The following is a 12,039-nucleotide window of genomic DNA, read 5'->3' as shown; positions in this document are numbered from 1 at the left end:
GAAACATTCTGTCTTTTCTGTATTTTCCCTGGGTCTTTGATCAATATATAAAAACTTCAGACTAACTGATGGTATTTGAGACAACAGCCTGCTCTATCTTCCCCTCTAAAGTAGTTTAAAAGAAAAAAGTGCTTCCAGTGGTCTGTATATATAAAGTTTGGTTTATTCCTGACAGTACAAACTCATCACAGTGACCTGGTATAGCTACGTGACAAGCCACCTGAAATCTCCCACAGGAACTGAGAATGTCACAACCAGAGGGTGGCAGGAGCTGGAGACGAACCACCAACATCTGGGGGCCAAGAAAGGCTGCAGGAGAAGCAAATACCAGGTGAAAACTGCCAAGGCAATGATCCCATTCTGTTTCAAAATCATAAAGATAGTTTTCAAACTCAATTTTGGCAATTCCTATCAATATTTAGACAATTTCTTCTGTATCTTGTCTGTGTCTCTTCTTTTTTGCTGAGGAAGATTTGCCCTGAGCTAACAGCTGCCAGGGGAACTTTCCGCCCCATTTCCTGACCTCCAGGGAGGGGAGAGGGGCTAGAGGCTGAATTAATCACCAATCTTCCTCTTTTTTTCTTTTTAGTATGTGGGCCACCGGCACAGCATGGCCACTAACAGAGTGGTGTCAAGTCTGCACCCAGGAACCAAACCATGGCTGCCTACGCAGAACTCACGGACCTTAACCACTAGGCCACCGGGGCTGGGCCTTGTCTGTCTCTCTGCTTTACTATTGCCCCTAGTGTTTTATGTTGAAAATTTTCAAACACAGAAGAGTTGAAGAATTACACAGTGCATATACCAACCATCTGGATTCTACAAATGACATTTTGCTACTTGCTTTATCACATATCCATACCTCTATCCATCCATCAATCCATGTTATTTTATTTGATGCATTTCAAAGTAAGTTTCAGGCATCAGGACATTTCACCTCTAAAGATTTAAGCACGCATATCATTAACTAGAGTTTAATATTTTTGTATGGGTTTTCTATTTTTTCCATTTAAGGTAATACTTATATATAACACCCAAATCTCGAGTGTACAACTGGATCAGCCCAGAAGTTCCCTTACGCCTCTTCCCAGTCAACTCCTCACCCAACTCCCAGAGACAACTACTGTGCTGATGTTTTTTTCACACAGATTCATTTTACCTGTTGTAGAAATTCATATAAATGGAACTGCACAATTTGGTCTCTTTTGTGCAAGACTTCTCTCACACAGCATAAAGTCTTTAAGAATCACCCATGTTCTTGCATGTATCAGTAATTTCTTCCTTTTTATTGCTAAGTAGTATTCTATTTTTACACGTTGTTTGTTTTAATTTTTTAAAGTATTTTATCTCCTTTATATAACAAGAAATTCTAATTTTCTTTCCCTTTTTTTTTTAAGATTTTAATTTTTTCCTTCTTCTCCCCAAAGCCCCCCGGTACACAGTTGTGTATTTTTAGTTGTGGGTCTTTCTAGTTGTGGCACATGGGATGCTGCCTCAGCATGGCTTGATGAGTGGTGCTAGGTCTGCGTCCAGGATCTGAACTGGTGAAACCATGGGCTGCCAAAGCGGAGAGCACGAACTTAACCACTCGGCCATGGGGCCGGCCTCAGAAATTCTAATTTCCTATACAGCAAGAGAGTCGTATTTTTTTAAACCAAATTATCAGAAAACCAAATGCTCTCAGGTAAAGTGGTTTCCTCTTTCATAAAAAGGAGACAAATAAACATTATTTTAAAGTATCTGCATCTCTCTAAAATGCACCAATGTATTCCATGGCATCAGGGTCAGATAGAGGAAAAGGACTTTTCAGCACATGTTGTAAGATTAAGAACAAGGGGCAATCTCTCACGCACAGCGTTAAGGAGATGAAATCAGATATACAAAATAACAAAGAATTAGCCAAATGATATTTGATTTTTATTAAGTAAGGTGGGCAAATATAGGAATACTACACACAGGATAGTATTTTTTTCCTGATTCTCACTGGTAGCCAACAACAAAATATAAAGGACCACCCAGCACCAATGCAATCAGAAAACGTAAAATATCTTTGAACAAATGTGGTAAGATATATGCAAAGTTTCCATAAATCATAATGGAGAGATACAAAAAGATTTAAACAAATGAAAGACTAAGTTTTTTCTTTCTTTCTTTCTTTTTTTGAGGAAGATTAGCCCTGAGCTAATGTCTGCCGCCAATCCTCCCCCTTTTGCTGAGGAAGACTGGCCCTGAGCCAACATCCATGCCCATCTTTCTCTACTTTATATGTGGGACGCCTGCCACAGCGTGGCTCGCCAAGTGGTGCCACCCAGGATCCGAAGTGGCAAACCCCGGGCCACCGAAGTGGAATGTGCTAACTTAACTACTGTGCCACCAGGCCAGCCCCAAAGACAAAGTTTCTAGACGAAATGACTAAACACTCTAATATCCATTCTCATTCAAGTTAAGTTATAGAGCCAACTCAATTCTAGTAAAAAATCCAACAAGATTTTTTTTTTTGAGGAAGATGAACCCTGAGCTAACTGCTGCCAATCCTCCTCTTTTTGGTGAGGAAGACTGGCCCTGAGCTCACATCCGTGCCCATCTTCCTCTACTTTATATGTGGGACACCTGCCACAGCATGACTTGCCAAACGGTGCCATGTCTGCACCCGGGATCCGAACAGGTGAACCCCGGGCCGCCAAAGTAGAACGTGTGCACTTAACCGCTGCGCCACCGGGTCGGCCCCGCAACAAGATTTTTGATGTGGATAAAATAGCTCCAAAAGTCAATTAAAAAAAATAAAACGGGCTGGCCCCATGTCTGAGTGGTTAAGTTCCTGCACTCCGCTTTGGTGGCCCAGGATTTCATTGGTTTGGATCCTGGGCACGGACATGGCACCACTCATCAGGCCATGCTGAGGTGGCATCCCACATGCCACAACTAGAAGGACCCACAACTAAAATATGCAACTATGTACCAGGGGCCTTTGGGAGAAAAAGGAAAAATAAAATCTTTAAATAAAATAAAATAAAATAAAACAAGCGAAATCTCCAAAAGAGTAATTTTCAGAGCAACAAGAGAGAGGTTTCTGGCTCTCCCAGTCAACTAACAGAAAGGTTAATAGTTCTTTTTTTTTTGGAGGAAGATTAGCCCTGAGCTAACTGCTGCCAATCCTCCTCTTTTTCTGAGGAAGACTGGCCCTGAGCTAACATCCATGCCCATCTTCCTTTTATATGTGGGATGCCTGCCACAGCATGGTGCGCCAAGCGGTGCCAGGTCCGCACCCGGGATCCGAACCGGTGAACCCCGGGCCGCAGAGAAGCAGAACGTGCGAACCTAACCGCTGTGCCACCGGGCCAGCCCCAGGTTAATAGTTCTTAAAGTACAATTTCTAAAGCACTTCTCAGTTCTAAATCAATTATTATTAGACACTGGTCATGAAGAAGTGCCAGCCTCCAAGCTAGAAAACTCAAAGCAGCAGACACACGAAAGCACACTACTAGTCACACCAAACACACAGCTAACTGGAGTTACAGGCATTCAGCCAAAAAGAGCGAGAACAACAGAAAAATAGTAACTCAAGTGGTGTGGGAGATCCTGCTTTCTATTCCACTTCTTGGCAAATGGCCTGGAGGGGAAAGTGGACTCTGCCGTGTCTTTCTATACACACGGACGTCCCCCTCCTCTCACCCGCCTCCTAGTGTGAGCACCCTGCTGTGCCGAGTCTGACCTGAGAGTCACCTGCACTCTACTTGAGGTCTGCTTCCCATACCAACTTTAGAAGGCAGGACTTGCACAAGCAACGACCAGGTGGATCTACTGTTCTTCAAACACTTTTCTGTAAAATTATAAGCGCACATTACCCCACACCAAGGGCTCAGCCAGCCTCCTCGCTCACTGACCTTCTCAGCCATGGCATCCATGTAGTCCTGTCGCTGGTACTCTCTCCGGCGAAGATGCCTGTACACGTGGAACTCTCCACTGCCGGCCCCTGCGCTTGAACCTACAGCCAGGACAGTCCATAGTTCTTGATGAAAATTGCCAACATAGGGCACCCTTAATCAAAAGGGCACCAAAGACACTGGAAATAATAGAAAGGACTATGCCTGCCCTATTCCCCAATGCACTCCAGAATCTAGCACAGCGCCTGGCATAGTGGAAGCATCATTAAATATTTGCTGCACGAATGTTGAATGTGAAGTTACTAAAAATTCCACTCTAATGCAGTATTAAGAGGAGGAACAGCCTGCAGTTCAGTGACCAGAAACCTAGAAAAGAGCCTATGACCTTTCTCTGCCCAGCCAGATGATTTCACATTTTTCAATTTCTACTGAGTTGAAAAGATGTCCATGATATATTAAGTGAAAAAAGTAGGTTACCAAACAGTATGTGTAGAACAACTACATTTTTGTAAAAACATTTTTTCTTTAGCATGAGTGATTTTGACTATAAAGAGGTTTGGAAGGCTGTATCAGAATGTTACAAGTATGATGTTGGAATTACAGGTGGTTCAAACTTTCTTATACTTCTATTATTTATTTTTCTTTATAATTAGGATATGTTAATTTACAACCCAACAAGATAAAACTATTCCCATTTAGAAAAAAACAATACACATATTATTAAAAATAACACAGAAGAAAATTCTCTAACACCAAACCATGAGCAACAATACCCCTTCGTTGTGAGCAAAGATTGAACTAGCGAACATTTTTTTTCCTGTTAGAGATCTAATTAACAAATACCAACTGCAGGGTTTTTATATCTACACCTCAAAAATTATATTTACATACTGCCCTCCCCTCCCCCAAGACATTACCCATTACATCTCGGACAAATTCTGGGGGAGGTCGAGGTGCCCATTCACTCATTTTTTCTGGAATTGGAACTGCTTTGTCCTGCAACATTTAAACAGGAAAGCATTTTAAGTATAAACCTGCGGAGAGAGTCACATCTCTTCTAACTAAAGAATTTTAACTGGACTTGTGAAGTAAGGCTGCTTTGCTCCTGGGACCCAAAGCTGATTTTATCTTCCCTCTGTCTCAGCTTTACTTCATCCTGTATACTTTTGGGAGTCTATCACAGCCCACAGCGTTGCCAGGGCTACACTTAACTTTCCAGAGCAGAACTCAGAAACCTAAGACACCCTTCATGGCTGGAAACCCCGAACTTTAACCCTACTGTAAGAGAGTCAACTCTTTTCAGTCAAAGGTCTAAGAGACCTTCTCATCCAATTATTTTCATGATTGAGGGGACCAGGCTTGGACGGGGGGAGTGACTTGTCCCCGGTGTCTCGGCCAACGCCTAACAATCGGCGCTGTTTAGAAGAAAATAAACCCTTGTGCTAACGCACAGATTCCATCTTTCCAGTCTAATACTTCTGTTCATAGAAAGTTAAACTGGAAAGGGTCTTAGAGCGCGGGAAGCCGCTGCACAGAACCCTTATCCAGGCGGGGCTCTAACATAAGGACGGAAGAAGCTCACTATCTCCGGGGTAGCTTACTCTCTCCTAAAGACTGGCCTTGGGCTTCGGGTACCGCGTTCCTGAGTTTGGAGGCGGGGGAGGTGGGCTCGCGGGCCCCCAAAGGCGCCCGAAGGGAAGGGAGTGGGACTCGGAGGGGCCGTCGAGCCCGCGCCCCGTCTCACCGGGTTCTTCATGAGCCGCTCCAGCTTGAGCTTCTGCTCCTCTGCCGCATTCTTGGGGATGACAAGCGCTTGTGGCTCTTTCTTGGGCCTCGGTGGTCGCACCGAGGAGGCGGCGGAGCTCGCCATGACAGCTTTCCTCCTTCCCCGGCAAGCGGCGGCGCGCACGTATGACGACAGAGCCGCGCGCCAGGGACGCAAGCGCAGTCTCCCAGGCGGGCGGGGCTGGGGCGGAGTCTCAAGCCGGAAGCAGGCTGCTGAATATTCATAAGCCCACGGTGGAGCCGGTTATTTTGATCAAGGCTGTTTGATTTCATTTCCTGTTTCTGAGCAAATCGGGGATCCGAACGCCCACGCCCCTGGGTGGGGGGAGGTGGCCCTGCGTGCCTGGGGGTCCGGGCCCCGCCCACCTCTCCAGTCCCCGGGCGCTTCCTGGCTCCGCCGGCTGCCCTGCTAATGGCTCTCAGCATCCCCTCTCGCCCCCGGGCCTTTGTTCTGGCCATTTCTCGGCTCCGGTCCCCTCCCCCTCCCATTTCTGACAATCTCTTTATTTAAGATAGCTGCAAACATGTCACTGTGAGCTCCCTGAGGACTGGGGCTGCGTCTCTTTTGTCCACCTGGAATTACTCTGCATCTGGCACCCAGCAAATACACCTCGGTCGAGTGAATGAGCCTTTCTTATGAGAAAGCTGTTTCTCACATCTGGGAGCTGGCCTGGCACTTACAGCTAGGCCTTGGTGTTCTCTTGTTGGATATAATTTCCTGGAACACCAACATCACACAAGGCCATTCTGTGACTGTGATGGAAGCAAGGCATAATCAAGACTGCTCTGTAATCATGTTTGAACTCAGATGAAAACAAGATTATTGTTGGAACCGGAAAAAGACCAAACATTTTTGAGTAACTGCTGCTTCTTTACAGCAATAGCCTCCATTCATTCCTTCCACTTTAAATATTTATTATTTATTAAGACATCCAATCATAGAATTGACCCCATTTGATGACAGCATCTAATCCAGAATAAAAGCCCACTTACTTGAACCCTCTCCCAAATCACTTAACCCAAGCCCAAATTCTTTACTAAGTTCTCTTTAACATTCTCTTGGAGTAAGTGCAGTTTTCCTTCTCAAAAGAGGCAACAGACCCAATTTGTTCAAAGACGGGTGTGTCCCTGTGGTCTTCACAGTTGTTTTTCTTGTGTATCATTTGTCGCCTGCTAGAGAGTGGGAGTTCTGGCTTGTTCACTGCTGTACTCCCAGCGTCTGGGGCAAGGCCTGGCTGACAGCAAGGCACTAAATAAACATTTTCTGGCTGACCCTGGAATCTTGGGGCGAGGCACCTCAGATATGACTGCTTCAGCTGCCTGCTCAGCCTGCCCAGCCCAGGACAGCTCTCCCAGTGAGTGTCCAGGAGTTGGAAGGTGACCCCTCTGACAGGGTGTTAGCAATCTAAGGCCATTCCTAGCTGCCCAATAGTGGTAGTTTTTCAGGGGCCAAGGGTGATGAATAATCAGAAGTCCTTGAGTGGCCCAGGTCTGTCACTGGGACCTAGGGAGGGCTTGGCTTGGGTGTGGTCATGGACACACAACTCTATATCACACACCTCAGCCACCTGGGCACCTCACTTTTCCCCAAACATGCCACCTCCTCCATGAAGTCTTCTCTGACTGCCCCCCAGCCCACTCTCCAGGCAGGCAGTTACTCCCTTCTTGATGCTCCCCCCTGCTCTGGGTCCCTGATGGCTGGCATGTGGTAGTTATCACAGCATGTCCTCACCAACTGTCTACCCACAAGTCTGGGGGGAGGGTTGAGCCAGCATCTCAGCATCTAATCCTGGCCTAGAGTATAGTGGTGCTTCTAGAATGCTTGCAGAACAGGGGAATGAGGGAGGGAGGAAAGGGAGTCAACAACCGCCTCAAAAAAATAGATAAAAAATGAATGACTGTGTATGAGATGACCAAGTGATGGGTGAAAGAATGAATAAGGAAGTTAAGCAAGTGAGTATGAGAAAAAAATGAGTGAACACTCAGTAATAAACGGATACTCCGTGAATGAATGAACACAAGAGACAGGGGATTAGCAGAGAGTTACAGAGCCAGGAGGGCAGCCCTCTCCCTGGTGCCCACAGCTCAGGGTCCAGCTCAGAGCTGGTGCTTGGCAGACAGCTGCTGGATAGAAGTTAAGTGAATGAATGCACGAAGGTGGAGGATATGGGTGTGAAGGAGCTGGTAATAACAGCCTCAATATCGGAGCCTGGTCTAAGTGTTGACATGTTTATCATCCTGATTTACAGATAAGGAACCACAGAGGTGAGTGACGGCTCAGGGTCACACAGACTCAAACCCAGCAGTCTGGCCCTGGGTCTGTGAAGGCCTGAGTGATCACATGATTCACGGATGGCTGGACCAAGGCCCCCAGCAGACCCTGGTGGGGGCCCTCCATGTGTTACCCTCCTAGGACTGAGACCAGATTTGAGGTCCTGCTCCCTGGAAGGAAAGGGCACCTTTCCTCTTGGCAACCCCCACGGGTAGCTGTCGCCCAAGACTGGACTCAGACCCGGGGTGTCACCCCATCTGCCACCAGAGGGCAGCAAATCTCCACTCGGGCCTACCTGCTGCTCTGGTGCGCCCGGGGCCCTGAGCGCGGCACCCAGGGACTGAGCTCTAGCCCTGGAAGACAGCAGTGCTTTGGAGTCTGGCAGACGTGGTGCCAAAGTTTGGCTCCGTCTATTCTGGACTGTGGGCTGGGGGAGCAACTTAAGCTCTTGAAGGCTGTTTCCCAATGCGCAAGATGGGGACGAGCAAACCTACCCTCGACACTGGCCTGTGGATAAAATGATGTGACAGACGTACAGTGCGCGGCACAGCACCTGACACTCAAGTGGGTGAGCACCTGTCCCAGTTTGGTTCCAAGACTGAGAGGTTTCCCAGGATGCAGGACTTTCGGTGCTAAAACCAGGAGAGTCTTGGGCAAACCAGACATTTGGTCACCCTTGGGGATGAGCACTCCGACCTCGATCCTTCAAGTTGTGGTTGGGACTTAAAGAATGAAAACAGCAAAAATGTTTACAACTATTCTATAATTTGAGTTTCTCCCTGAAATTGTGAGTCAGTGGTTTTTCCGCAGTGGTCGTGCTCTCGAAGACAAAAGAACAGTTCTACCAACAGGAATAAAAACAAAAATGGAATATACTCACTTGGGAAAAGAGTTTGTCAGTTTCCCATAAAGATAAACATACATTTACCATACAACCCAGCAATCTCACTCCTGGTATTTACCTGAGAGAAATAAAAATAGATGTCCACTGAGAGACCTGGATGTGACCAGGTTGGTTTGTAATTGCCAAAAACTGGAAACCACCCAGATGTCCATCAGACTGTGATATCTCCATTCAGTGATATACTGCTCAGCAATAAAAAGGCAGGAACTATTGATACTTGCAACCACATGGATGACTCTCAAAAGCATTATGGTTAATGAATGAAGCCAGATTCAAAAGGTTACAACCTGAGTGATTCCATTACTTGGCATTCTGGAAAAACTGAAATGATAGGGACAGAACACAGATCAATCAGCAGTTGCCAGGGGCCGAGGGTGGGTGGAAGGGATTGATTGTAAAGGGAATTTTTTGGGGCAATGGAAATGTTGTGGATCGTGGCGGTGCTTATGTGAACACACATATTTGCCAAAATAGTTGAACTATATGCTTAAAAAGGGTGAATTGAATTGTATGAAAATTATACCTCCATACACTTATATAATAAACACAGGTCACCTTGTCAGGTTGTGGGGGAGCCACCCCCCATTCTCATGTGGCTTTGGGGAGCACTGCCAGCTTTTATCCCATTGTGCCCACCTGAGGCAGCTCAGATCCTGTAAATTGCTCTGCCCTGCCCTATCCAGTGTTGGGCCAACGGGTGGTCGCAGTGATAGGCTTTCCCAAGTCCAGAAGCCAACGTGGATGAAGCCCCCACGCTTCTGCTTCTGGCCCTGGACACCTACTGGGCAGGGTCCTGGCTGCTGTGGCTAAGGCTGGTCAGCACCCACAGGTTAGGGGTCTTTCTGAGCCAGGCCACGCTGGGCAACGGTAGGAGGTTCTTAGAGCTGCAGCTGGCATGACCCCCATCCTTCAGAGCTCCCAATCTGATTCACTAAATTACCTTTCTATCCATGAACTCGGCCCCCACGGTTGGGACACTCCATAGTCTGCTGGTTGAAGGACCCAGTGGGAGAGATGCCTGCTCTGTCCTGTCTGGCCCGCGATCTCTCAGCCCCTGACACTGCCCACCCCACCTGTGCTCTGCACACCCTCCCTGGCTGACCTCCCGGGAGTATGTGAACCATCCACAAATCTTCTGCTGAGCTCCACACACGTGGGCACAGTGTGCTTGGGCAGGCCACACAAAATGCCCCGGATCCAATGAGAATCAGAGTCACTAACCTTGGTGGGCACTTTCAACATGCCAGGCTCTTTGCAACTGGGTCGTATGCATTTTCTCATTTAATTCTCACAAGGATCTTATGAAATAGACACTATTTTAAACTTTTATGTTGTGAAATAAAACATACATACAGAAAAATGTACAAAAACAAAACATACAACTCAATGAAGGATCACAAAGCAAACAACTGCATAGCACGTTTGGGTCAAGACGTAGAATGTGCCAGCACCCAGAACCCACCCCGACCCTCCAAATCACTATTCTTTCCCTTTCTCCAGAATTAACTACTCTCCTGGCTTGAATGGTAATTGCTTCCCTGCTTTTCTTTATATTTTTATACTTTTATTGCCTAATCATGCATCTATAAAATTTGTTTAGTTTATCCTGTTTTTGGAATTCTACATAGTTAGACTTACTCAGAAGGCTTTTTTTTTTTTTTTTGAGGAAGACTGGCCCTGAGCTAACATCCATGCCCATCTTCCTCTACTTTAAATGTGGGAGGCCTGCCACAGCATGGCTTGCCAAGTGGTGCCGTGTCCACAGCCGGGATCCGAACTGGGGAACCCTGGGCCGCCAAAGTGGAACATGCGACCTTAACCGCTGCGCCACTGGGCCGGGCCTGTCAGAATGCATTTTAAATATCTTCCTTTTACTGTGTAGCTCATCTGTTTACTCTCTTACTCCTATCTGTTGTCAAAAAGCAGCTCTTCATTTCAAGCAGTCAAATCTATCACCATTTTCTTTATTTAGGGCTTTTTGTGTCCTATTTTAAAAAATCCTTTCTTACCCCAAGGTTATAGAGAAACTCTCTTCTATTATCTTTCAGATACTGTGTTGTCTTCCAAATTTAGATCTACAATTCACCTCCAATTGTTTTTGGGGTTTGGTGTAAAGTAGGAGCCTAACTTCCTGTATTTCCATATCGATATTTAATTTTCCAGAGCTGTTTATTGAAAAAATTGCCTTTCCTCAGTGCTTTCGTGCTTCAGATCTTCTCATCTCAACTTTTATTCTGGGCGTGGCCGACAGCCCTTGCTTCAGGCGCTTTTCACACTTCCTGCTTTATGCCCTGGGGCCCTTGATATCACACACATCCAGCTGGACACGTGAGGGAGTTAACATTATGCGTGGACTGCTTAACTAGCGGGGACAGGAACTGGCGGCTAAGCGCTTCTGTCTTCTGCCTTGAGTGGAAAATTCTGAAATGTATTCTACATGGCTTCTCAGAGGGTCTCAGTTGGCTTGAGCCCCAGAAAGTCCACCGTAGAGAGCAGCTCAATCGTTTCCTCTTGTACTGGCTTTTTCTTCTTCTCTGTTTCAATCTGCCTAGTCCCCTAGTTTCTGTCTCCTTGAGAGCACTTCCCAAAATAAACTGCTCACACTTCTGGAGGGAACCCAAGCTAAGAGAATTGGTACTGGAAGTGACTCAAGAAAGCGGTCCCTTAGGATGGGACCATGCACTGGTCAGGCTGCAATAAAGACCCCTCTGCTGGGGGTAAGTAGGATGGCGACAATCCCTGGCATGCAATAGCAACATGACTATTCATATTTTCTCCTATGATGGATTGAGCGGAGATTCAGGTAGAAGGTGATGCGTTGGCTTATGTGCATTGATGACACTTGAAAGACACGAGGCAATGGGAATCATGAGAATTGTGCTGTTGGTGGCTTTCTGTTAACTGCTTTGGAGGGCTTGAAAGGAGAAAATGCAGGCTCAGGTTAGCCAACCATCAACTCAAGGCAGGCTATGAAAGTCAGAAGGCATCCAAGGTGGCGACCACTGCAGAGGAGGCATTCAGCACCAGGTAGACAACACGGCTTGTCTAGGGGAGGGCATCCAGCCTCTGTCCTAAGCCACTCCGGTGACTGTGCAATTGGTCCATGAGCAGAGTAGCCATAGGCAGAGCTGAAGCCTGTGCCTGGGCACAACAGAATGGGCTCCCTCTCACCACGGCTGAAATATCACTGCTGC

The 12,039-nt window shown here is 46.7% G+C and overlaps 1 protein-coding gene across 15 annotated transcripts in view; it reads right to left on the bottom strand.

The window, feature by feature from the left end:
- The window catches only part of SH2B2 (SH2B adaptor protein 2), an 83,282-nt gene that overhangs the window by 20,145 nt on the left and 51,098 nt on the right, over positions 1–12,039 (bottom strand). For 10 of the 15 annotated variants that reach the window (XR_011524380.1, XR_011524381.1, XM_070566384.1 and 7 more), the window contains 3 exons: positions 5,629–5,882; positions 4,802–4,880; positions 3,885–3,985 (listed from right to left, as the gene is read on the bottom strand). Coding sequence is in view for 9 of the 15 variants with exons in the window: in XM_070566384.1 (XP_070422485.1) it covers positions 3,885–3,985; positions 4,802–4,880; positions 5,629–5,882 (434 nt within the window). In the remaining 6 variants the exon portion in view is untranslated. The remainder of the gene's footprint in view (positions 1–3,884; positions 3,986–4,801; positions 4,881–5,628; positions 5,883–12,039) is intronic. The other 5 variants (XR_011524385.1, XR_011524382.1, XR_011524384.1 and 2 more) reach the window with 1 other exon arrangement.

Source organism: Equus przewalskii, chromosome 12 (genome assembly GCF_037783145.1).
Source record: "Equus przewalskii isolate Varuska chromosome 12, EquPr2, whole genome shotgun sequence".
In the NCBI taxonomy this organism is placed as follows: Eukaryota; Metazoa; Chordata; class Mammalia; order Perissodactyla; family Equidae; genus Equus; species Equus przewalskii.
This window is presented reverse-complemented; position numbering and strand designations above follow the sequence as displayed.